At 35.8% G+C, this 27,818-nt stretch overlaps 1 protein-coding gene across 1 annotated transcript; it reads right to left on the reverse strand.

The window, feature by feature from the left end:
- Nucleotides 1-3,607: 3,607 nt before the first annotated feature.
- snx30 (sorting nexin family member 30) lies at nucleotides 3,608-27,530 on the reverse strand. Its single transcript, XM_048170786.1, has 9 exons — nucleotides 27,275-27,530; nucleotides 19,279-19,467; nucleotides 17,332-17,442; nucleotides 16,984-17,142; nucleotides 16,153-16,342; nucleotides 13,941-14,140; nucleotides 10,765-10,851; nucleotides 7,098-7,250; nucleotides 3,608-4,354 (listed from the first exon to the last, which is right to left on the reverse strand). Exons 1-9 carry the CDS (start codon nucleotides 27,410-27,412, stop codon nucleotides 4,283-4,285), a joined length of 1,299 nt encoding a protein of 432 aa, XP_048026743.1. The 5' UTR covers nucleotides 27,413-27,530; the 3' UTR covers nucleotides 3,608-4,282.
- Nucleotides 27,531-27,818: the final 288 nt, after the last annotated feature.

A 27,818-nucleotide genomic window follows, 5' to 3' on the forward strand; every position in this document is an offset into this window, starting at 1 on the left:
TTTCTGTGTATGATGTATGGTGTGTATACACACACACACACATAAATCTGGGAAATATTTTAAGTAAATTATGAATCAGCCATCATTCTTTAATGGGCGTCCATAAGTTCACATACTTCAGTTCAGTTCTGCAAAGGCACAAAAACACATTAAAGGAAAAAATATGTCTTATTAGTATATTCGTTTAATTATTTTTTTATCACAATGGTCCAATATTAAAATCCTTTGAGGTAAAGGGTAACAGGACTGATCCGTAAGTAAACATATGACACATTCATGCTACAGTTGATTAATATTTGACAAAAAATAAATTTTTACCCATGAAGCATGTAACATGACAGATTAATGGACCACAATTATTGCAGATTCTGCAGACAGTGATTTGAACATCATATAATCACTCTATGTTTAACCTGTTCCTGTGTAAACTGAATTTAATCATTTCCAGTATTAACAGTATTTTACATCAAAATGTACAACATGCATTAAAGCAACAAAAAGTCATATAGCTGCCTTTATAACAAAATGTATTCAATTGAAAATCAAATCAAAATTAATAGAGACAAAAGTATAAGTTTGACTGGATCATGGGTGAAGCTTCAGGCCGTGTGTCTTAACTGAAATAATATGAACTAGACCACAAAAAAAAACATAGACATTTAGAAAAGAGCCTATTCTGCCAGACAGAAAATCTGTATTCTATCTGGAGGCTCTTTTTTTTCCTGAAAGCATGACGGTGAAAGATGTTCAATAAAAAGGCAACAAGAAGATACCTGGTAAAAGAAAAGCCGCTGCAGTAACTGCATCTACCAGCAGGTGGTGCGTTTCCAATCTGTGTGCTGCATCTAGAGGGCATTAGAGGGCCAGTTCTGATTCTGACTGGTCTTTGCTACATCACTAATTGCAACATTGATAGAGAACTCACTTCAAAATGTCTAAATAAATAAATTATATATAAATACAAAGTAAAAAAAAAAAAAAAGAAGGGAAATGACAAAGTTCAGGGCAGTCCTGACTTTCTGTTCATTAAGTTTGCTTGTTAGTTCACTCAAAAATTAAAATTCTGTCAATTACTCACCCTCATGTCATTCCAAACCCATATTTTTAATAAAATCCAAAAAATTTCCATCCCTCCACTGACAGTCCACACACTTTGATGCTTCAGAAGTTCATAAAGAGATCAAAAAAAAAAAAAAAAATCCTTATGAATAAAGCGATTTAGTCAAATTTTTCTGAAGAGACGATCACTTTATATGATAAACCAATTGAATTTAGGCATTTATTTTCTTTTTTTGGGTGAACTAACCCTTTAAAGAAAACCTCCTCACAAACAGGACAGAACAGCAGGACAGGAGAACTTTAATATATAACACAGTAAACCGATTTTTTTATTATTATTTTTTTTTTTTTATGAATAATTCTATGGTAAGTGGTGAATTTCACAAAATGTCCAGTCATTAAAGACAAAGGAAATGCAAAAAAGAAAAAGAAAAAGAAAGAAACCTATTTTCAGGACCATTTGCAGCAACTTTTTCCATAATTTTCATGATAAAGTGATTAATTTCCTCCCGCAACTTTTACTGAAAAAGATTCTCTCTAATGTACTGATTATATACACACACACACACACACACACACACACACAGTGCCCTCTTCAAATATTGGCACCCTTAGTAAATATGAGCAAAGGCGGCTGTGAAAATAAATCGGCATTGTTTATTTTTTTGATCTTTCAAAGTAAAACAGTTGAAAGTGGGGGGAAACTCACAATATGAAATAAATATTTTTCAAAAATACATGTTGGCCACAATTATTGGCACCCCTAGAAATTCTTATGAGTAAAATATCTCTAAAGTATTTTCCCATTCACATTTACATTTTTTAGCACACCAGGGTGACTAGGAGCATGAAATTGTCCGGACATGACTTCCTGTTCCACATATAAACATGAGGAAACACAAAGGCTAAATTCCCTTAATCATTCATCACAATGAGAAAAACCAAATAATATAGTTTTGATGTGCAGAAAAAGATTGTTGAGCTTCACAAAATAGAAAGTGGCGGTAAGAAAATAGCTAAAGCATTGAAAATCCCCATTTCCACGATCAGGGCAATAATTAAGAAGTCAACTAAAGATGTTACAAATCTGCCTGGAAGAGGACGTGTGTCTAAATCGTCCTAATGCGCGGTGAGGAGGAAAGTTTGAGTGGACAAAGAGTCTCCAAGGATCACAGCGGGAGAATTGCAGAGATTAGTTGAGTCTTGGGGTCAGAAAGCCTAAAAAAAAATTACTAAACAGCACCTACATTGCCAAAAGTCCTCATCGCTCATCCAAAAACAATCTCCAGCATATTCAGTTGTCAGACAAGACTGGAACTTCAAACAGGACCGGCTTATATGGTCAGATGAAACTAAAAAAAAAAAAAAAGAGCTTTTTGGCAACAAACCCACCAGATGGGTTTGGTGCACACATGGATAAAAAGCTGGAGGTCCTGGACATCTTGTTCAGATACATGGTATCATGGATTCGCTCAAATACCAACAGTTAAAAAAAAATCAAAACCTGACCACTTCTGCTAGAAATCCAATAATGGGCTGTGGTAGGATCTTCCATCAGGACAATGATCTAAAACAAACATTAAAACCAACACAAAAATGTGTCACTGAGCACAAAATGAAGCTTCTGCCATGACCATCTCAGCCTCCTGACCTGAACTCTAAAGAAAATGAGTGGAGTGAACTGAAGAGAAGAAGCACCAACATGGAGCTGGAATCTGAAGGATCTGGAGAGATTCTGCATGAAGGAATGATCTCTGATCTCTTGTCAGGTGTTCTCCAAACTCATCAGGCATTATAGGTGAAGATTTAGAGCTGTTATCTTGGCAAAAGGAGGTTGCAAAAATTGTGGCCAACTTGAACTAGAGACAGATTTCATAATGAGCTTTTCCCCCCATTTTCAATTGTTTTACTTCGATGAAAGGTTAGAATTTTGTGAATTTTTTGAATGAAAGATCAAAAGGATAAAAAAAATGCAGATTTATTTTCATAACTGCCTTTGCTCATATTTATTAAGGGTGCCAATATTTGTGGAGGTATGTATATATAATCAGTACATTAGAGAGAATCTTTTTCAGTAAAAGTTGCAGGAGGAAATTAATTACTTTAAATACACACACATATATGTATAAATTTAATAATATTTAACAATATTACCGCTTTGTGCTTTCACTGCATTTTTGATCAAATAACTGCAGCTTTTCAGACTTCTTCAATAAACATTAAAAAAAATGTACTGACCCCAAACATTTGAACAGTAGTGTAATACTATTCTGCACTGCATAACCATATTAAAAAAAGAACTCAATTGATGTTCTGCATTTAGCCATTTGATGTAACAGATGCCAAAAACATTTGCCATACTGCGTTTACTAAAAGCTTCGCATTTCAGAACGTGTATATTATTATAGATCAACCACTCTCTGTAATTATCCCACTTTCAGAAGAAATGTCCCACATTACATTAGAAATGTCTCAAACCTCACATCAGACTAAGCCAACTGCATATACTGCACCATTAAGACAAGTACAAATCATTATGACACACATGTTATCATAAATATTTAATGAAGTCAAGTATGGCTGGAAAAACATCCTTCAAATTTATAGTGTAACGAGGGAACTGCCAATTCAGGCAAGTGTTTTGTGGTGCCAAAGTCCAAATATTCTTCTGGAAAGAAGAAGAAGAAAAAAAAAAAAAGAAAAAAAAGAGAGATAATTAAACTACAATTCCACATCTTTGGCAAGAGGAATGTTGGCAAACCTTCCGCAGACTCTTCATGAACGTGAACACAAAAACTGAAACACTGACGTCTCTGTTCCCTTGGCCGGACAGCATCAAAAGACAAGCGTTTACAAAAGGATTACTGGCAAACATTTCACTAAAAACTACAAATCTGTTATTTCCTTCCATTTGTCATTCTCCTGTCAGAGCCGCAATCGTTTAACGTTTCCCAGAGCCGTGCTTCTGCGGTTCTAGCCTGAGCTTGAGAAGAGAAACTACAAATTCTCCTTCCACCAAAAAAGAGAGGGGGAAACGAGACCGAGAGAGAGAGAGGGTGTTGGTTGGGTGGGCTTTCACAAATAGAGACACTTTACAAAATGGAATTCTGGTAGCTCGTCCAGTCCAGTAGTGTCCCGTCCCCGGCTGTCCCGTGAAACCTTTTCACAGGATCATGACCTCTCACCCTCACCAGGGTGCCGACAGAACGGCTGAAATACATGCTCAGTTCGTTTCACCTCTTGCTTCCTGTTTGTCTTGTAACAACGGAATAAGGGACTCCCATGCTGCAAGGCACTGTGGGGCAGAAACAACAGCAGGACGTCAAGGTCAAAGCCAGTTTCTTCACAAACGTCTTTGTTTTGACTAGACACATACAGTTTTCTGGTTTAGATTCCCTAAACAATCTTTTTAATATGGAAACGTGCTGCAGGAGTGACACTTCAGTAAAAGAAGAGACACTGCATGGTGATTTTGCATTATTTTCATCACAATTAAGCACACTTTACTGCTAAAATCGTGAATGAAAAAGTTGTTTTCATTAATTTCATCCAAAAACATATCGCCATATTCTTATTACTATAACAGGGGTGCAGTGATGACATCAGAACCTGGAAGACTAATTCGCCGCTGGTTCCCTCCAGATTTTCCTTTGGGGTTTTACAACAGGGTTTTTCAATTTATGAGTAAAGTAATGTAAAGCCTGTGGGAAATATAACTTGATGATATTTTGTTCTACAACATAAATTACACAGTGTGAGTTGGTGCAATTTACGTTGTAGAAAACGTCAAAGTATCATCAAATATGTTTCCCACAGACTTTATTTTACTCATAAATTGAAAAACACTTTACAGTAAGGTTAATTTGTTAACATTAACATATTAAATATCATGAACTAAACATAAGCAATACATTTGTTACTGTATTTGTTAATCTTTGTTAACATTAATAAAAATACAGCAGTTCATTGTTTGTTCATGTTACTTCACAGTGCAATAACTAATGTTAACAAAAACCTGATTTTAATAATGTATTAGTAAATGTTGAAATGAACATTAATAAAGATTAATAAATGCTGTAGAAGTGCAGTTCATTATTAGTTCATGTTAACTAATGAACCTTATTGTAAAGTGTTAACAAACCCTGTTATAAAACCCCACAGGAAAATGGGGTATTTAGTATTATTTATATACTATTAATATTTTGAATTAACTTTTATTTTTATATTTTCAGTTTTCATTTTAATTTTAGTTTAAGTTTTAGTAATTTTGTTACGAGATTTTTTATAATTAATTTTGCTTTTTAATTTTAGTATTTAATTTATTTCTAATTTTAGTCATTTTATCACTTCAACTGCAATGTTTCGAATTAAATTTAAAATATTCTGAAAACTTCTGATTGAAATTCTATTTAAATTTTATTTTATTTCATTCAACAAAAGGATTTTCCAATATATTTTTGTTTTAGTTAACAATAGTAACACTGATTGTCAATGCAAACTAAAGATAGTTTTTAAATAGGTTTCAATTTCTAAACAAAAAATAGCATTTCTTGTTTCTTTCCTTTTGATTTTGGGGTGTCTTGACAGTTTATGAGATACTGAATAAATACTGAAAAACCCCTAGATGTATCAAATATATCCAAATATTATAGATTATTATATAGAAATACACAGGAATAAATTCTGGACCGAAACTGAAAATGCTTTTTAAAATTTTATTTTTTTTAGCTTATTCTTTTATACTTATTTTAAATTAGCTTTTTTTTCTGTATAATTGTATTAATATGAGACTTTTTAATGAAATGCAATCATTTTAATGATACTGAATTTAAAAAATAAAATCAATAAAATAAAATAACACTTACTGAAAGTACCTAAAATTTTACAGAAAATATATTAATATGTAATATATTATTCTTTATTCAGTTCTATGCAACAGAATCAGATATATTTTTTACCAATTCTACAAGTAATGTATAGTCAAAGCTATTATTATCAGAGCACGTGAGCAGAGTGTAGCGGGGAGCGGATCAGTGAACCTCGAGCAGGTAGCGTAGCATATTACTACACAGAAATTTCATGTCGACATGTTATTTGAGCAAACTTCGCTTTTCCAATGAGCATGAGCAGTACATGAGTGGAGCGTTCGCATGGGCTGTGAGCAACTAAGCTCCACACGTGCATAGAGCAGAATACTGAGTGGAGCGTCACACCATGCAGTGATATTGGCTAGAGCCAGAGTGAAAGCGCTGAACACTGAGGGGCAGGGAGCCAAATATTTTCAGCTCATATTTTTGGCCATTTTTCTCTTTTGAGTGCATTTTTGGTGCTTTTTTGGTGCATCCCTAGTAAATATTCATTAAGTAGGCTAAACAAGGAAATAAGTGAGCTCCTCTGATTCCTGCAGGATTTCCCGGGATCTTCTCTCTCGACAGTGGCGTTTGGAATTTTGTAGTGCGGTGTCAGTGTTTGGCATACAGCAGGACTGAAATGTGACTTCCTGTTCAAGCTCTTCCAACAACGGCTGTGCAATTTCAGTCTAAGTGCTCTATACACAGTTTATATACTTAAATCAACATGAAATCAAACTGAACCCATTTACTTTCTTAAAACACATTTCTGCTCTTACTGTGCGCAAATTATCAATACACATTAATCAAAAGTAAAAACTTTTGTCTTAGTTGGTCATATTTTTTTCATCAAGTGTCCTTGTTACAGTGTATTATACATATATTAGAACAGAGGGAAAGCATAGATAAGTAAGATGACCAAGATTCTTTTGTGTTTGTTAAATTTCTCGGGAGTGAGGAAAGTTAAACTCTGAGTTGCAGTTTAAATTAGTTAGCTCACCAGTCCTGATTTGAGTTTTGTATACTTATATGTTCCTTTGTTTTGTTTTGTTTCTTTTACTGCCAGTACATTTGATCTTTTATTGCCCTGGCCACTGTGATTTGTTTAGGATGTTTTTTTTTAACGGCTTTTTATGTTGATCCCTAACCTGGGTCGTAACACCACTTATCACAGTACAAGTTTCTCACCTTCTCATAGTACTGGATGTTTTTGTCAGCCATGCCAGTCAGCAGCTGTCTGAAGTCCTGACGCTTGTTGTTTTGCCAGCGGTCCCAGTCGGCCTTCAGGTCGGCATTGAAGCACTCCACACGATCCTGGCACTTCTCCACGTCAGTGGGCACCTGTAGGCCAGAGATGTCCAGGACACCTAATTAACTCTCAACAGTCAAGACATTTCTTTCACAGTCATATTTCCCAGCCTTAATAAACGCAGCTCCAGAGACTGTGACACACAAAGTCAACGTCAGAGAACCAGCAGCAATAAAGCAGTCTGTGTTTGGGCTAAACAGCTGTGCTTGAACAAACCAAAATGACTACAAGCGACTGTCAACTAGCATGTAAGTTCTGCGCCAGCGTGTAAGGAAATAACGGTCTATATCTGCATATATCAATAGCCTATATTAGTTAATCAAAGAGGGAAACCGAAATTAGGACTGAAGATATACAAACTGTAAACAAAGCAGTGCTTGCTTACCACTTTGAATATTAAATATAGCTGCAAGCAGCAATTAACAGGGGTCATTCATTTTAAAGGGGAGCTATTATGCCCCTTTTTTCAAACTTTAAGTCTCAGGTCCCCCCCAGAATGTTTCTGTGATGTTTCAGCTTAAAATACCTCACAGTTCATTTATTATACAATGTTCTAAGTACCCAATGTTGAGTGCTAACTAAAACATGCCGTTTTCGTGCATGTGACTTTAAAGGTGCCCTAGAATTAAAAATTGAATTTATCTTGGCATAGTTAAATAACAAGAGTTCAGTACATGGAAATGACATACAGTGATTCTCAAACACCATTGTTTCCTCCTTTTTATTTAAATCTCATTTTTTTTTAAAAACCTCCGACGAACAGGCGAATCTCAACATAACACAGACTGTTACGTAACAGTCGGGATCATTAATATGTACGCCCCCAATATTTGCATATGCCAGCCCATATGTTCAAGGCATTAGACAAGGGCAGCCAGTATTAACGTCTGGATCTGTGCACAGGTGAATCAACAGACTAGGTAAGCAAACAAGAACAATAGCGAAAAATGGCAGATGGAGCAATAATAACTGACATGATCCATGATATCATGATATTTTTAGTGATATTTGTAAATTGTCTTTCTAAATGTTTCGTTAGCATGTTGCTAATGTACTGTTAAATGTGGTTAAAGTTACCATCGTTTATTACTGTATTCACGGAGACAAGAGAGCCGTCGCTATTTTCATTTTTAAACACTTGCAGTCTGTATAATTCACAAACACAACTTCATTCTTTATAAATCTCTCCAACAGTATGTAATGTTAGCTTTAGCCACGGAGCTCCATCAAACTCATTCAGAATCAAATGTAAACATCCAAATAAATACCATACTTACACGATTAGACATGCTGCATGACGAACACTTTGTAAAGATCCATTTTGAGAACTTTGTGAACTTTGTTTATGCTGTTAAAAGCAAGCGCGAGCTCCGTGGGCGGGGAGCGTGAGCATTTAAAGGGGCTGCAGCCTAAATCGGCTCATATTTAATGATGCCCCAAAATAGGCAGTTAAAAAAATTAATTAAAAAAAAAATCTATGGGGTATTTTGAGCTGAAACTTCACAGACACATTCAGGGGACACCTTAGACTTATATTACATCTTTTAAAAAGACGTTCTATGGCACCTTTAAATGCAAATGAGCTGCTGCTCCCCACCCCCTATCCAGAATAGTGCTTATTTCATTCACAGCTCCTGCATATATCAAATGCTCTGCCAAATACTAACAAGACATCTGCTTTGTTTTTTTTATAATCTATATCTGTGTCTTCAGCGGCTCAGATTTCAGGAGTTAAAAAAAAAAGATTTTTACTCTATGTTCGCTCTTACATCCAACAACAATACACCTCAATCACTTACAAAACATTCTTGTCGCTACATCTGATCCGGCGTCAAGACAATGGTGGACTGTGTACAACTCGCTCAGGGCAAGGTCTATGCTAATATGGCAGTGTCCATCAAGAAAAGTGACATCACTTTGTACAGAATCTGCGAACGGCTTGTTCTGAGACACTGCTTATGATTTATGAGGATTAAAAAAAAAGGAGTGGGTGGATTTTTATCATTATACGATGGCTGTGTACATATACTGCCAACACATTTATGTTCAAACCATGTAAAATTGAATATTGCATAATAGGTCCCCTTTAAGGTACGCTTAGAAGTCCACAATCATTTCCTTGTTTTTTTGTAATATTGAAGTCCAGGTCCATTGAAAAAACACCATTCTATCAGATTCTGAACTTCCTCTCTGTCTCAGAGAGGCTGACTCATTGTTGTCCGATAACAGCCCTACTATGGTGGTATCATCAGGAAATTGAACGATGGTGTTGGTAGGATGAATAGGGGAGCAGTCATGCTTAAAGAGGAAGTAGAGAAGTGGGCTGAGGACACATCCCTGTGGTGTGCCAATGTTCAGGGTGAGAGTGGATGATGTGTGATCTCCCGTGTAGTCCCCCTCTCTTAACCCCTCTTCGGTTTTTTGTGCCTCCGCCGTCTATGGCATTTCAGTGGGGGGATGGTGAGCTCTTCGCTCGTGGGAGAGTGCCGGATCTCCGGGGGGATAAAGACCTAGTTAGCTCTACTGTACTGTACATATACAGCTGCTAGTGTACAAACAAAAACACACAAAAACGATACAATCACAGAATAGCTGCCAAAACTTGAGGAGCGCTGGGCCGCTGCATCAAGATACGCCACGATCTTGCCTCTTGCAAATCAGATCAGTCAAATCAGAGATGGAAGAGAACCATTTTCTGCAATTTCAGGTAATTTACCATAGAAAGTGTTTTTGAAACCTTTTTAACAGTTATAACGCCACCTACGGTCCAATCTCCATAAATGTTTGCATGCTTGTTTAGAATCATTTCACATGTGCTCACCAAATTTCGTGAGTTTTTATTTAGGAATGATAAGCTTTTGGGCACACTTGGCCATGCCCATTTTCTAAAAGACCTGTTATAGCTATCCAAAGGGTAAATTTTAAAATTTTTTGATAAATATTCACCTAGAGAGTCCAGAGAATTGTACTGCAGTGATTTCACTAGGACTAGTTAGCAAAAGTAGGTTCTTTAAATAATCTCTGATATTTAAAGGGTTAGTTCACCCAAAAATGAAAATTCTGTCATTATTACTCACCCTCATGTCTTTCTACACCCGTAAGACCTTCGTTCATCTTAAGAACACAAATAAAGATATTTTTAAAAGAAATCCGAGAGGTATCTGTCTTGTCCATAGACAGCAATATAATCACCACTTTCAAGGTCCAGAAAGGTACTAAAGACATTGTTAAAACAGTCGACGTGACTACAGTGGTTCAACCTTAATTTTATGAAATGACAAGAATACTTTTTGAGCATAAAAACAAAACAAAAATAAAGACTTTATTCAAAAATTGTCTGTGTATCTTGACTTCTTTGCTCACTTTCACTTTTATTCCTGTTTGCTAAACTGAACATCCAATCAGAGCAATCTCTCTCATCAACAGACCCGACACCAATTCAATATGCTTAAATTAGGCGAACTCCCACCTAATTGGCCCAACATTGACCGTCAACTTGGTGTGTCACGGCCTCTGAAAGCCCTGCAAATCACTTGAGCAACTCACCGGTGTCTTTTTGTCCTCCCTGAACACGACTGCCTCCAACTTTGTTTCGTATTCAGCCTGGACTTGGTCTCTCTTCTTAAGCACATTCTGACAAACGATAAGAGGTTTGTGAATTACCAACATTTGGCAGCAATTACAGTTTACCCTTTTTCTGCATATGACCGGTTATAACTGCACTAATTCATGATGCTTACTGCCTCAAACTAGATTATTAAATGTGCTCACTATATAGTGTACACTAGAGCCATGACAGAAATATGGAAGCCATTAAAACGCTTCTTGTTGCTTCCCAGAATTCCTGGATTCCTTTCTGTAAAAGTCCCAGCAGTGACACTTGCGAGAGAAGAAATATGATCATGTTGAACGGAAATGCTAAAAAACATCTATTCTGCAGGAAAGCAGGAAATTATGGATAAAATTATTATCATTCCTTAATATATAACTTATTTAGTCTTGGAAATATATTTGGTTTATATGCATTCTTAATCGTGTTTTATTTCAGCATTTATGCAACTAGTCTCAATAATTGTAGAGCAGTTTTCAAGAAGGAAATATAAAGCCCTATCTCAGCATAGTGATCACTCGTCTCGCTACATTTGCTGACTGTGTAGATGTGTCAAGTTAAGACGGAGAGGAAGTGTCTTTATCTGTTGAGTTTCATAATATTTCCTGAAAATGATGCAGAAAACTGCAAAAAAATGTTTTTGCTTTATTTTTTAGTAAAAATATCTAAGCATTAATTAAAACAATATACATACACTACCATTCAAAAGTTTGAGGTCAATTAGATTTTTAATGGTTTTGAAAAGTCTCTTCTGCTCACCAAGGCTGCATTTATTTTATCAAAAATACAGAAAAAAATCAGTAATATTGTGAAATATTATTATAATTTAAAATAACTGTTTTCTCTTGCAATATATTGTAAAATGTAATTTATTCCTGTGATCAAAGCTGAATTTTCAGCATAATTTCTCCAGTCTTCAGTGTCACATGATCCTTCAGAAATTATTCTAATATGCTGATTTGATGCTCAAGAAACAATTCTGATTATTATCAATGATAAAATCAGTTGTGCTGCTTCATATTTTCGTGGAAACTGTGATACATTTTTTTAGGATTCACTGATGAATAGAAAGTTCAAAAGAATAGCATTTATTTGAAATAGAAATCTTTTGTAACATTATATTCTTTACTGTCACTTTTGATCAATTTAATGCATCCTTGAATAAAAGTATTAATTTCTTAATTCTTACTGACCTCAAACTTTTGAACGTAGTGTACATATACTCAAATTAAAACTGAACAATTTATTAAAAATATATCTGGCTTATTTTTCTTACCTTATTGGCAACCGGTTTGTCTTGCTTTAAGATAAACCGGACTAAATTTGATAGCTTTATGTTTAAAACAAGAAAAGGCTATTTGCCAGTGGGTTGGTTATATTCTGAGGGGGGAAAAGGAAATGGAAAAAGAATTGGGGAAAAGAGTGAAGAAAAAACAGTTGTTGAAAGAAACTATGCTGCAAACAGCAGTACAGCGTTTCAGCTCAAAACAGCCATTTCTAATATAATTAACACCAGTCTATACTTCCAAATGACATTATCATGAGAAACTTGTAATATATCATCTGAATTTGTATTGTAACAATTTAAAACTCCTACCCCTGTTTTCCCAGACAAGGCTTAAGCTAGTCCAAGACTAAAATGCAGGTTTGAGCCGTTTTAACAGAAAGCAACTTGCACTGACATATCTTAAAAGGTGCAATATGTAATATTTTTGCAGTAAAATATCTAAAACCAAAACCCACTAGGCCAGTGTTATACATTTTGTTCACTTGAGTACTTACAATATCTCAAATGTTTCCAACTATTTGTAAATCGTGAGAAAACTGCAATTTTAACCAAGGCTCTGGGACATGTGAGGAGTCGCCTGTGTCATAACCGCGTTACCCTCGGTCTGCCTCGGTTTCCGGTTTTATTTTTTAGAAACCATGGAAACACCAAAGACGCTTTAATATAATACACGTTTTAATAGACAAGGGAACAACTGTTTTGATATATTTATAGACAGAAAACTAATTATTGTTATATATATCTCAACACGTTTAGTCTTATTGTTTAAATCTAATTTTCTTGATTTTTGATTCATGCTTTACCATGCCTCAGAGAAAAACACTATTTTGTGAAGTAGCTAACATAGCATAATGATGCAGCTTTATTTTTAGTAACAGTAATACAGAATTTTCTCCATCATACAATACGTTTTAAAATTAATTTCATGCCATTTATCAACACAAGCCATCCAGCATTTAATATGATCTTCTAAAATCGATCAGCTTACTGAAGTGTGTCTCAAACAAGTGTCTCACAGAAGCCGCCGAGCGAACGCACAGAGTAACGTTATAACATCATTTTCAACACACTCAAATGTATCTTATATGATAAACAGAGCTGCGTTACCTCATACTCATGTCATGACCAGAAAAGCGGAAGCGGCGCCGGCGACTATGGCATAATAAAAGTTCCGCTGCTCGTGAGGCGTGTGTTGCTCAGTCGCTCCAGCGGCCTCGTTCAGCTCCCACAACACTCGGTCCTGCTCTGCTTCATACTATAGTAACGTTAATAATCGCATCCATGAACATGATTTCTTCCCGAGCCCTATCACTATTCTTTTGCACTGTCTGTTGAGGTGGAGACCACGTCCCAAGATTACGAGCTCAAACAACCAGGCATCATCAAGCTACGCCTTTGTTTTGAATAGGCCTCTAGCGACCAGAAATCTTACATACTGCACCTTTAAAATATGTCATTGCCATTGTTTTGTCTCAAGATGCACACCAGTAATGTTTTTTTGTATGTTTATAAAAACTACTTAAATACCCTAATTGAAATAAAGCCTAATCCTGGCTTAGCCTAAGCCCTGTCTGTGAAACCGGCCCCAAGTTTAACACATAATAACTGAACCTTGTCTTAGTTTTTGGGGAAGAAAATATTGTCAGAAATAATTCCAAACTATTACATTAACTTTGCAAAAACAGTCATAGACTAGAAAGAAAGTGAAGCATTCTGCAAACGACATTAATTATTTTCTCTACTGGCCACTCCTTAATGTAAAATCAAATAATTCACATACAAGGGGGAAGAAATGACTAAAAAGCCCAGCTGAGAGCCACTCACCTTCATGGATTCGATGTATAGGACGTATTCTCTGAGCACAGGGAGAAAGTCTTCACTCATGTCCTCTGTGAGTTCATCCAGAGCACTGGAGCAGTTTGACACGCACCCCGCCACCCCCTCCAGAGGATCATGGAGCTCTTCCTCAAACGACGACCAGGACGAGTAGACAGGCCCATATTCCCTTAACTCCATCAAGAATTCTGAGCACAAACAATGAAAAAGCTCATCGTAAAGGTCTCGTTTTTACCCTAACCTACATTTATTTTTACTACCAAAGTCTACTTATGGGCTCTGCTTCAAAACCTTCCTTGCTGTCTATTTCCCACAAAGACAACTGTCTTCTAAGGTAGCATCCTAACTGAAACTTTGAAAAAGTTTAATTTGAAACCTCCTACATTGATAGTAATTTACAAAAGACAGAGTTTGAAGCTAACATGTTGCAAAACAATACACAAATAAAATATTCACAATATGCATTAAAAACAGCACTGTGGAGAGGGGGCGTGGTTCAGCGGAGCCGGCAACACGAGAGCGAGGCAGGAGACGAGCGGTTCATAAGTAGGTCAAGTACAGCACGACTAACACCTGTCTTATTGCAATGACTGGCGTGGAGGGAATAAAAACCGACAGGTGACAGGCCAAAGCAGAGAGAGACACTGGTGGATTCAAGCGCATAAGAAGCTTGTCTGTGAAGCTGAAGGCGGAAGAAAGTGACTGTTGCTGTGAAGCGCGAGTGGCACTAATATTTTTGTTTGTAATTCAGAGTGTTTATAATATGATATGCCAAATCCTAGGAAGAAGGGTTGAGCAGGGCTGAGCAGAGTCTGCCACCATGGACGCTCGAGGCAGTGGGCTGGAGTGAATTGCCAGGGAGACGGACAAACTCGCTGCCGTCTGCCTGGGTTGTGGAGGGGTGGCTGCCATCTGCGAGGGGACGGATGAGTCGCCGCCATTTGCCTGAGGCCGAAGCCTGCTGCTGTCTGCCATGACGGGGACTCACAGGGAACGGGGGACTCGCTGCCAGGTCCCCCAAGCTGGAGGAGCCATCACTATCCACCAGGGGGTGGAGGAGTCAGAGTAGAGCACAGATCCGTAGGTATGTGGCAAGCAAGGAGGGGCCGAAAGCCATGGGAATGGAGCGAGGCTGGTGGCACGAGTGTTAAGGAGAACCACACTGGTCTCGAGTCCTATAAAGGAGCTCCAGAAGGATAAAAGGAGGAGTGGCAACAGTGAAGGACAAGAGAGGACCAGGCCTGGACTTTATGTTGTGCTTTACTTTAGTTTACTTTTGTTTTGTTCTTTATGTTTATTTTATTATTAAAGTTATGTTTAATACCTTCTTACTACTATCAATGTTGAAAACAGTTGTGCTGCTTAATACTTTTAAATCTCATTTTAGTCTTATGAGTCACTCATAAGATTTTCCAGGATTCTGTATAGAAAGCTCAGAACAGCATTAATTTGAAATATACATCTTTTGTAACATTATGTGTATTAACTGTCATTTCTATGAACTTCATGCATCCTTGCTGAATAAAAGCATTAAAGGATTGGTCCACTTTTAAATAACATTTTCCTGATAATTTACTCACCCCCATGTCATCCAAGATGTTCATGTCTTTCTTTCATCAGTCGAAAAGAAATTAAGATTTTTGATGAAAACATTCCAGGATTATTCTCCTTATAGTGGACTTCAATTGCCTCCAAACGGTTGAAGGTCAAAATTATAGTTTTAGTACAGCTTCAAAGGGCTTTAAACGATACCAGACGAGGAATGAGGGTCTTATCTAGCAAAACGATCGGTCATTTTCGAAAAAAATACAACTCTATATGCTTTATAAACACAAAATATCGCCTTGCACGTGCTTCCGCTTACCGCTGAAACTGTAATTTTGACCTTCAACCGTTTGGAGGCCATTGAAGTCCACTATAAGGAGAATAATCCTGGAATGTTTTCATCAAAAACTTAATTTCTTTTCGACTGATGAAAGAAAGACAAGAACATCTTGAATGACATGGGGGTGAGTAAATTATCAGGAATTTTTTTTTTTTAAAAGTGGACTAATCCTTTAATTTCTTTCAAGAAAAAAAGACTGACCCCAAACTTTTGAACAGTAACGTATTTGATTGAGTTTAAAGCACATAAATATATGCGATGCTACCTTAGGATGGATGGAATTTCTTTTAAAAGGCCGAGCGGGACAATCTTTACCTGATTGCTCTTTGATGATTCTCTGTGCTATCCTGTCAATGGTGCCCAGTTTCTGTGTGAACACATCCAGATAGTCACCCATGGCGGCAAACTCTATCGGCCGTCCTCTCAGTTTATAACCACCCGTCACATACTTCACAGATTCCCCCATTTTAGTCAGCAGAGTCAGGCCTTGCCGCTTATTCAAGTCCTGAAAAGTTAAGCACAGTACATCAAGTCTCATGGCCAAAAAAATGTTGCCAAGCCCAATTAAATCCCACTGACTTTCTGGAACAAGCTTACAATCTTGGAATATACTATTAGCATATTGCAAAAGCTGTTGGGCCGCTCTCAACAACACATCTGGATCTGGTCATAAACAGCTAATAAAGATTTCCAGGATTAGTAATCCAACACACCACCAGCACAGGACACTGTGGGAAATTATATAAACCTGAAGCACAACACATTTACAATTCCTGTACACTTAGGCGTTATGTTTCTAAATTTTATTTACAAATTATTCCTTCAATTTATAAGGTCAGTTTGGACTTTTGTTTTGAAGGTATACTAAATACTTTTAAAAACATTAAAGTCACGATTTAACTGAAGAAGCGACAGATATATTCTTTTGTATTATGATATGCATCTGAGTGAAACTGATTATAAGAAAAGAAACAAATGTTGGGCGGGGCTCAGTTCTATGAATCAGTTGCTCATTGGATGTTGAGATGTGGGCGTGAAAAGTAAAAAGTGAATGCGAGGGTAAATTGTTCACAATACGATTAATAGCACGCATTTAGAAAATTGATAGAGTGAATTTTCTTTTCATGCCGACTTTAACGCACTCACCTTGGCTGAGAGAAATGCATTGAAATGTTCATTGAAAGAGAGCACCGGATGATCTGCAACACGTTTGAGGAACTTGTCTAGTGCCTTTCTTCTGGTCTCCACAAACTCCTCTGAAAAACGGTCCACCACTCCCTTCATAACAAATTTCTCAGGCAAGGGCTATACGATAGCAGAAAGGAGAAACAGCAACAAACGTAGTCAATCGCATGGTCTGAAATAACAGATTTTAGTCAAAAACAATCCCTGAAAACATTAAATGCCTCATTAAATAACTACTTATACTAATGCACAAATGCATTAAACAATTGGATTTGTGAACAGAGCCATGGAGGGTCTTCCTCTACCTACTGGAATAAGGTGGGTGGGTTGGCTTTCCTCTAATTTGTTCCTCAGCCAGTCAAAGTCCTGATAGCGTCGCCTTACCGAGTACTCAGGCAGGTCAAACTCTGTCCTGGTGGTCTGTAGGTCACGCAGAAGCAAAAACCGGTGAATAACAAAAGGATATATTCACATAAAATTATATTCACATAGAAAATGTCATAATATTACTGTTTTTACTGTATTTTTGATCAAATATGTTGTGCCTTATACAGGGTTATCAGTCAGTGACACTGCTGTTATTGTTAATTAAAACTAAAACCACTAAAAATGGTTTTGTTAAAATAAAGCTGAAATAACAAATATAAATATTAGATGAACAACTTAAACTTAAAAAAAAACTTGCTTTGGCAACTAACTGACATAAATAATGCTGCATTCACAATCACAACATGTCGTAATAACCGTAATTTCGAGATGACAACATGTGACATTCTACTCTGAGGTGTTACAGCAGTCACAATCCACAAAAACCCAGCAATGACTTTACAAAGGGCTGACAGGGAGTGACTCTGAGATGCAAGTCATTGCGTTTTGCCTCTCTGGTTTTTCATTAGCACCTCTATATGTCTATATGAGCTCCAGAAACTGCCAGAGTGAGCATGTTTCAGATCACAGTGTAAGCAGAACAAGTCTGCAAACAACTGCCACAAGAGTTAAAGGTGCCATCGAATTGAAACTTGAATTTACCTCGGCATAGTTGAATAACAAGAGTTCAGTACATGGAAATGACATACAGTGAGTCTCAAACTCCATTGTTTCCTCCTTCTTATATAAATCTCATTTGTTTAAAAGACCTTCAAAGAACAGGCGAATCTCAACATGTGTGTACGCCCCCAATATTTGCATATGCCAGCCCATGTTCAAGGCATTAGACAAGGGCAGCCAGTATTAACGTCTGGATCTGTGCACAGCTGAATCATCAGACTAGGTAAGAAAGCAAGAACAATAGTGAAAAATGGCAGATGGAGCAATAATAACTGACATGATCCATGATATCATGATATTTTTAGTGATATTTGTCAATTGTTTTTCTAAATGTTTTGTTAACATGTTGCTAATGTACTGTTAAATGTGGTTAAAGTTACCATCGTTTCTTACTGTATTCACGGAGACAAAACTGTCGTTATTTTCATTTTTAAACACTTGCAGTCTGTATAATTCATAAACAACTTTCATTCTTTTTAAATCTCTCCAACAGTATGTAATGTTAGCTTTAGCCACGGAGCACTATCAAACTCATTCAGAATCAAATGTAAACATCCAAATAAATACCATACTTACGCGATTAGACATGTTGCATGACGAACACTTTGTAAAGATCCATTTTGAGGGTTATATTAGCTGTGTGAACTTTGTTTATGCTGTTTAAGGCAAACACGAGCTCCATGGGCGGGGAGCGTGAGCATTTAAAGGGGCCGCAGCCTAAATCGGCTCATACTTAATGATGCCCCAAAATAGGCAGTTAAAAAAAATTAATTAAAAAAAAATCTATGGGGTATATTGAGCTGAAACTTCACAGACACATTCAGGGGACACCTTAGACTTATATTACATCTTTTAAAAAGACGTTCTACGGCACCTTTAAACAACAGAATTTCTAAGCAAAGAGGAAAGATGAGCTTGTGACAATGAACTACTCTAAATACCAATAACAATTTAGTCACTTCAGCAGCCACTTTAATGCACAGTGATCTACAGATACAGTCAAACTGCAGCAAACTGAAAGTTTAGGGATCAACAATTCAGATTAACCACTTAGCCACATCACCCAATGAAATCTGTCTAAATAGGCTTCTTATCTTTCATGCATTTGTAAGTCTTGGATAACACCTTAAAATAATTGCACAAATTATAACAGAAGTGCATTGTTAATAAAGTCAAGAAACGGATTATCTAAGCACTTTGCCTTCTGACCTTTGTGCAGACTCTGTAGGTGATGTATGTCTCCATAGTAGACACGTGTTTCTTGGGGTCGTCTACAGTCACAAACAGGTCACGTGTTTCTCCATCCAAATCATCATCGAGCTGTAGTCGGTTCAGCAGAGATGAAGAGGAGGCGGGGCTTGATGTATCTACTGGAGTCCCATTGGGCAGACTCAGGTCCTGTGGGTGGGGATAGAAACAGAGTGACTTAATGGGAAAAAAAAAAATCTAAACATGAAGGAATGTACACACAAAAAAAAAAAAAAAAACAAACAAACTCCAAATTAAAACAAAGCAATGTTCATTCAAACAGATTTTGTTGGTAAATCCATTAAATGGTAGATAACTTAACCACTTCAGGGCCACATCTGCAGTTATATAAATACCATATTCTTTTAACATGAACCACATTAACTATTATTCATAATTTCATATTCCGAAACAACAGAAACAGAATGGTCACTTTATCCATGATATGTATGTAGCATTGCAGAAACAATGCATTTTTAGTTGCTTTTGGGTAATTTAAGATCACAGTAATACAAGCAGCATGACATGTGCATGAAGCTCTAAAATTAGATTGGCATAATTCAGTGCTGTAACAGTCACATTAAGCCTAAAACTTTGTGTAAATACAGTTTTAAGGCAAATCATACAAAGATACTACTCATACTAGTGTAGTATGTAATATTTCTCTGTAGTACATCGTATTTATACAGTGTGAGCGCACAGTATGCAAAGTTTCTGTATATATGGAATACCCAGATTAAATTTTAATGTCATTGACATTTCACTCATAATTTAATTGTACTACCAAAAGTTAAAGGATTAGTTCACTTTAAAATAAAAATGACCCCAAGCTTTACTCGCCCTCAAGCCATCCTAGGTGTATCTGAATTTCTTCTTTAAGATGAACACAATCGCAGCTACAGTTACGCACATGGAGTACGTTTTGCTTTGGATGGATTCACTTTCTTGAGCTTTATACTCGTTGGACCTGTTCACTGCCATTATAAAGCTCAGATGCGTCAGGATATTTATTAATATAACTCTGATGGTGTTCATCAGAAATAAGAAAGTCATATACACCTAGAATGGCTTGAGGGTGAGTAAATTTGGGCTAATTTAAATTTTAAATCATTTAACATTTAAATCATTTAAATTTTTTAATTATTTAACACATTTTTAGGGATATTAATTTAACACACACACACAAAAAAAAAGCCTCTTACCCAGTGTCAAAATTTGATTTAAAAAAAATTAAAGCTAAAATTACGGGGAGTGGACCTTTTTCATTGTACCTTTCTATTAGTGTGTAATTTAGCCGTTTGTGCATGTAAACAATCTGAACAGTTCCAAAGCACAAAGTCCACACCAGAGGGAGTAAATCTCTCCAACAGAAAACACCTGCCTCAAACGCCTAGTTTGTAGTCCTTCCATTATTTCTGTAACATACTGAAGCTACATCACACATTTGTGACATCAAACATGAATAACACATTTACATAATGCCACCTGCTGGCTCGCCCTCAAACAAAGGTAGTTATAAGGCCAGGAAGAGTTTATTACTATGTCGAGAAAAAAATGTAAATGCATTCATGCCACTTGTGAGCTGCATCAAACAGTATGGGCAAACAGATCTAAATGTCTCTTCAGATGCAGTTTCTGTATTTGCTCTGCAGTGTATTTTGTTGTTACTGATTTCATTCGATAAAATGTAAAAGTTTAACATGAAAGATGAAATGCCCTGGAAAATGATTTAAGGAGGCAGATATCACAAATACACTGATTTATGCAAGCAAGAGCTGTGCTGAAAATATTGCTTCAGTATAAATTACATTTACACCACAAACAGACACATCTTTCTTATTTCCAGACAAGTAATTTATTTACTCGTACAAGTGAATCGAAAATCGATTATAATTCCGGAATCGTATACTTGTAATAGAATAAAAATTTTGATTCTGCTTATTGATTCCTGTGTACACATTTTAATGTGATTTCAAACCATTTTCAAGCGCAAGAAGACACAAAAGAGAACTCAATTCTGCACTTGCGCCACACAGTTTTCTTTGCGCACAAAAGTGCAGAGAGCCGCCTCTCATATAGTGCACGAATACTAAATTGAGTTCTCTGAACGTAAACAGTTGAGAAAGAAAACGCATGTGTAACAGTATACAGGATCATGCATTCAGTCTTAAAGTGACAGTAGCCTAATAATCCTGCTGTCGTCTATGTCAATAATGTTAATCAAGAACGAAAGAAAAAGAAAAATCACTCACTGATCTTGACTGAAAAACCTTTGTAACTTTAATAAGTATTAATCTATATTTTATTTATAAAAAGGAAACTATGCAGTGTTATTTTCCATTTGATTATAATTTCTGTACCTGAACTTTGTTCAGCTGTATTTATTTGTGCTATTGCTAATTTGTTGATTTGTTCCTATTTTATTACTGTTTACTTGTCTTTAATTTTGAAATTTATATTAGTTAGTTCAGTTGTTTTTGCTGTGGTATTTTTGTTAAAACCATAAGAAAATATTTAAAGACTGCTGATTTTTTTTAGGCTCCTGGTATTTGTTCACAGAAATCAGCTGCAACAAAACATTTTGCCAAAAGACATAGAATAAATTTGTTTGATTAAATGTTTTTACCTTACTGACATCGAAATTGGGAATTGATAATTATCAGAATCAATAGGTAGAATCGTAATCGCTAAAATTCAAACGATACCCAACCCTACAAGTGAATGACCGATTTACCTGTCCGAAGGACAAGCACATAGTAAGGCTTAAATGTTGAGTACTGATTAAATCAACCTGTTAAAACTGAAAACATGTTCTAGTAGACTGCCTGAACAAAACTATCAAATACTACAGTACAGTCAGATATGTTCATCTTGGAATAATGGTTAAAAATATTTAAAATCAATAGTATTCAGCATGTAAGCTATTATTCAATTTCAAACACATGTCACTGGAGCCTTCAGTAATTCAACTCTCCAGTCACATGATACAGACAGCTTAAGTACAGCTTAAGCTTGTAGCTGCGTCCTCCGGAGATTGCATTTGTAGGCTGCATACGTCATCTAGGATGTCTTATTAAGGAAAAGTAACCATAATAAAATTGACTTATTCCTTGTGAAGTGTAAAATACTGTAATTTCTTTCTTACTTTGCAATCTAACGGTTACTGTTCTTAAATGAGACCACCTCAATGATGTAAGCAGAGGACAAATGCGACCTCGAGAAGGATGCAGCCTTTGAAATGAAATGCAGCTTCTGACATTGAATATCATCCTGTGTACTGTCTTATGAAGTCTGGCCTCTTTTGCATGTCACATTATGATAAATCACTCACAACCATAGCACACAAAACATAGATATAATTTCTATAAAAAAAGTTATTTTAAAATTGTAATGATATTTCACATTATTACTGTTTTTGCTGCATTTCTGATCAAACAAGTGCAGTCTTGGTAAGCGTAAGAGACAGAGTTGATCCCTAAACTTTTTTTTTGTAAATCTTACCACCTCCAAACCTTTGAACTGTAGAGTGTATGCATTTCTCCTTTGACTTTTTGTTTAAATGCAAAAAAAAAAAAAAAAAAACACAATTCACACAAGGAACAGGAAACCTGCAGCAAAACGCTGGAATTACATATAGCGAACCTATTTTCAGATTCAGCATTTAGGAAACTGTGACAGCTTTTTCCTGATCACATGCCCACTGTTGAGTTCTAAAACAAGTTCTCTGACCTTCTTTTTGCTGTACTGACAATGAGGGGTAGTGCACAGCCCAAATCTGCCTCTTCAGTACAAATATTCCCATGAATTAACAGCCCATATGACATACAAGATTAATAAAATTGCAACACCCCTCTCATCTTTACACCCATTCATATTCATTGTTTTTGATCTCAGAATCTTTCTGACACAACCCTACATTCCAAAACGGTTTTCTTTTAGAATGAGTAAACATTCTACAAAGCAGCAATTGTCAAAACTCAAAAAGATTTGGAGAAAGTGTTACAAAATGCATAATGAACAGTAAGGCCGGTAGCTGTGGTCATATTAGACCTAATGCCAGAAAACTATTCATCACTCAAGACTAAAAGTGTACTTCTGCTTTGTTCTTTTAAACCATCTACAGAAATTAACAACCTACCCCCGGTTTCACAAACAAAGCTTAAGACTAGTCTTCCCAGACTAAAATGCATTATTGAGCCATTTTAACTGAAAACAACTTACAGTGACATCTTAAAATATGTCAATGCCATTTGTTTTGATGCACATATTCAAGATGCAGACCAGAGTAGTGTTTTCTTTTTTTTTTTTTTTTTTTTTCCTAAGTCACATTTGTAAAAGCTACTTAAATGTCTTAACTGAACTGAGGCCTACTCCTGGCTTAGTATATTTGACAAAGTTCATGAACTTTGTCTGGAGTCACACAGTGTGCAAACAGGCAATTTCATTCTTGACTAGATGAATGACCACTGACTGCAAACCACAGAGCCATACAGTGGCCCCAAAACTGTCCAGACACTTAAGCCACACTTAAAAGGATCAAAGCAAGCAGCATTTACTTTAAAATCACCATGAAAACAAAATTGACAATTCCTGTTTTTTAAATGGAATATTGCAGTATTTATTATATATTATTTATCCATGCACATCATTGTTTAACGGGGATGTAAAGATATCCTCATGTCGCGATTCGATACATATCAAGACACTGAACTCATGATACGATATTATTGTGATACTTCAAGACATATGGTAAAAGGATAAAAAGTTAACTGTTGATTAAAATGGTAAATTTAGGATTACATTGGGGGTGGAAATGAATAGGCTTGGATGTGGTGCTGGTAACCCAATGTACAGGACAATTTTGACACCAGAATAAAAATATTCATGAAATATGAATAGGTTTGCACTCTGTCATAGCCTAGATATATTTAAAATAATGTAGGCCACTTTTTACTGGTAACTAGGGCTGTCAAACGATTAATCGCGATTAATCGCATACAAAATAAAAGTTTGAGTTTGCATAATATATGTGCGAGTACTGTGTATAATTATTATGTATATATAAATACACACAAATTAATGTATATATTTAAGAGAAATATGTTATTTATGTACAAAAACTTTATATATATATATATATATATATATATATATATATATAATTATAAAAAATATAAACAAATACATATACTTGTAAATATTTCTCAAATATATACATGGATGTGTTTGTATTTCTATATACACATAATAATTACACACAGTACACCCACATATATTAGGCAAACTAAAACTTTTATTTTGTATGCGATTAATCGTGATTAATCGTTTGACAGCCCTACTGGTAACACAACGACATTTGGCATTATAAGGACCCACAAATATTCCCCCATTGCATTATTATACAATATGTTCAACATTATATATAGATATTCAATGTAAAACTGACATTAAAACTCTGTAAACTTGAATTCCCCCACCCCCCCAATTATTGCTATTTCAGAATAAAACTGAAAATATGTCAAAAAGTTTCCAAGGAAACTGGAAAAGATAAGGCAATCACCACAAAACAGTGAGAGTTAATTATTTACATGTTTTTACCAGGAAAATATGCATTACCCAACATGTTACCTGGCACTGTGTATCCTAAGATTCCATCTACATTAGAGCTGCACAATTAATCGTTTAAAGATCGCAAACCCAATTCAAACACCCAAGCAATCTTATTCCTAAATGACAATGATTCGGCTGTGTCTATTAAACCTTTGACAAGTACGATCACAGCAAACATTCAGCTCTGCGTTCTGACCCAGAGAGAGCAGTTGTCATGTATAGGAATGAAACAGCTTCACAAACAGTCTTTTCAACATCACAGGATCATTATTTTTGTCATACAATAATTCAAATTATCACAAAAGTACTGGGGATGAAAGTTTATAGTTCGGATATAAACACTGATGTCTACGGAAGCAATCAAAATAGAGTAAATCACCTACTGTAAATTACTAAAGTAAATTAATGCTTCAAATAAAGATTATCAATTACACCATTACACCAGTAGGTGGCGACAAGTGACTTAAAAAATGTGTCATTGAATCATTCATTCAAAAGATGCATTCAAAAATTCTGATTCATCCAGTAATGAAACAAATGAAGTTTTTATGAGTGAGTCATTGAATCATTCACTCAAGATATTCGTTCAACATTACTAATTCATCCAGAAATTTTAATTATTTAAACATTTTTTTTAACAGACCGCAGCTATTAACATTTTGTCATAACCTTTATTAAGTTACGTTATTTTGTTTACTTTGTTTTGTTACTTTGACTGTTTGTCTTTTTTTTTTTTTTCTAAATTGAGTTTTCCCAAAATGTTTACAGTGTCAGAAACACAAAAGTGAGTTTCTGCTTATTAACAGTAATCTGCAAAGACACCCCAAATTTGGGGATTTTTAAAAAATATATTTTAGTGCTGAATTTGAATATGGCTTATGTAAGCTTCCAATCTTATTCCATCCACCTATGATAATAATGAAGTACAGATAAAAATAAAAAGCTAAAATTATATACAATGTTATTAATATGAATTAAACAAGAATTCCCAGCATTTGCACCAAATTAAAAACAGGGAAGCCACAGTGCAAATGTGACAACAGTAAATGTATCAGCTCAAAAAGAGCTCTTCATGTGTCATGTGTAAAACACAATAAACAATGGAGTCAGAGAGCATCTCAGTGGGCTGTGCCTCGCTCTACACAGCTCTATTGTACAGGAACACAGACATGATACACATCTAGAGCTCGGACTGATTATAGTTTCCACTGCACACATTATAATACTACTATTATAATTTATTAATAGCAATGTTATGTATATTCATATACAAATTCTTTATTCCTTCTTTCACTGTAACTCGAAATTTAGTGATCTCAGTTTTCAGGTCAAAAATAAATGTTTCATATTCTGAAACCTCTGCTGCATATTATATTTTCATGCAACACACATCATTATAAACAACAACTGTAAACTGGGAGATCAGTTTAATTTAATTTCATTATACTTATTAATCAAACTTCTCGGCTTCTTAAACAAAACACCTTAAAGCAGAAAAATATATGCTTCTGTTTCTCACAGCAAGCAGATTATTGTTGTTGTTTTTTTTATTATGATTTGTATACATTGTGATGGTATATATTAATTATGGTATATCATTACCAATCCACAGTACCATACTGAATAATCAACATATTCATTTGTCATGGCATTTACAAGATACATAGTACATATCCACCATGGTACAAAACCAATAAACCATGGTATTAATATGATAAACACAAAAACAACAACAACAACAACAACAACAACAAAAATCATGTTATGGTTGCATGTTCAAATACCACAGTAGCACTATAATACAAAACACATTAATAGCATAATGCATGTTCAAAAACACTGATTTTTTTTTTTTTTACTTTGAAATAATCTTCACTCAGAAATAGTTAGTAAATTTCAAAAACAATTACAAAGAAATGGCAAGTAAGACACTGAATTAAACGTGAAATACATAAACTGAAATAGTATTTTCTGGTAAAAAGTACTCCAGTAATAATCGTTTTATTTACAACTCTAAGAATCATTTTTTACACTGAAAGTATGATATTACCATGGAACCACTAAAGAAAAACGTGGTATTTCCATGATGCAAATTGCTGAAATATCACCGTTTACTCTTTGTGGCTGGATAAACTACTTGATTTTTTTCAGACACATTATGACACGCTTAAATGACAGTTTAAATGGACATCGTTAGTGTTGATGTATTATGGAGCAGCGTCTCTCAAAACCTAATGCTGCCTACCTAACGTTAGACAGCAGTTCTAGGCTCATGTTGCCCAAAATGCTGCACGTACCAATGTTGCCCCAAGACAGCTGATGTATTTCGACACAGCGCTGATCTCACCTTCTCTCCAGCACCGCTGGGGTTGAGCACATCTGGGCTGCGGCTAAGCGCGGACTCCTCGGCGGACAGAGGGTGGCAGATATCCTGAATTGACTTCTGCCCGGACGAGGCCAGTGATCGGGGGGTACCAGCACTCATCGCGCTGCTGCTGATCTCTGATCGCGCAGGTGTTTTTATTTTACCGAGGCAGCAAACATCTGTCAGCTGACAGCCAACGCGCAGAAGCGGAACTACACTTGTCAGCTGACTCGCAACAGAGACGTGCACTTCCGGAAAGCGTCACCCCTTTTCAAAATAAAAGTTATCGTTTCTTCTCTTAAAAGTCTTCAAAAATTAATTCTTGATACGCACACATTTCTCTTTTTTTCATTCGTTTGAATCCAAGGTTTTATGGGATTGTTTGTGTATTCCAGGAGAAACGACTTTTAATTTAACGTAAATGAACCAATTGCTTAGCGAAACAATTCACTGTTTCTAATCGCTCGAAACACGACAGGCTGCGGCACCTGTTGGTCAAAACGACAAATGCAACAAAAACTCAGCC

Source organism: Megalobrama amblycephala, linkage group LG2, assembly GCF_018812025.1.
Source record: "Megalobrama amblycephala isolate DHTTF-2021 linkage group LG2, ASM1881202v1, whole genome shotgun sequence".
Classification (NCBI taxonomy): Eukaryota; Metazoa; Chordata; class Actinopteri; order Cypriniformes; family Xenocyprididae; genus Megalobrama; species Megalobrama amblycephala.

Coding starts and splice junctions, on each gene's coding strand:
- snx30 (XM_048170786.1), bottom strand. CDS start 27,412: ATGAGTGCTGGTACCCCCCGATCACTGGCCTCGTCCGGGCAGAAGTCA. Junction 17,443..19,278: donor CCTACAGAGTCTGCACAAAG/GTCAGAAGGCAA, acceptor CGTGACCTACAG/ACCACCAGGACAGAGTTTGA. Junction 7,251..10,764: donor GGGAGGACAAAAAGACACCG/GTGAGTTGCTCA, acceptor TCTGGCCTACAG/GTGCCCACTGACGTGGAGAA.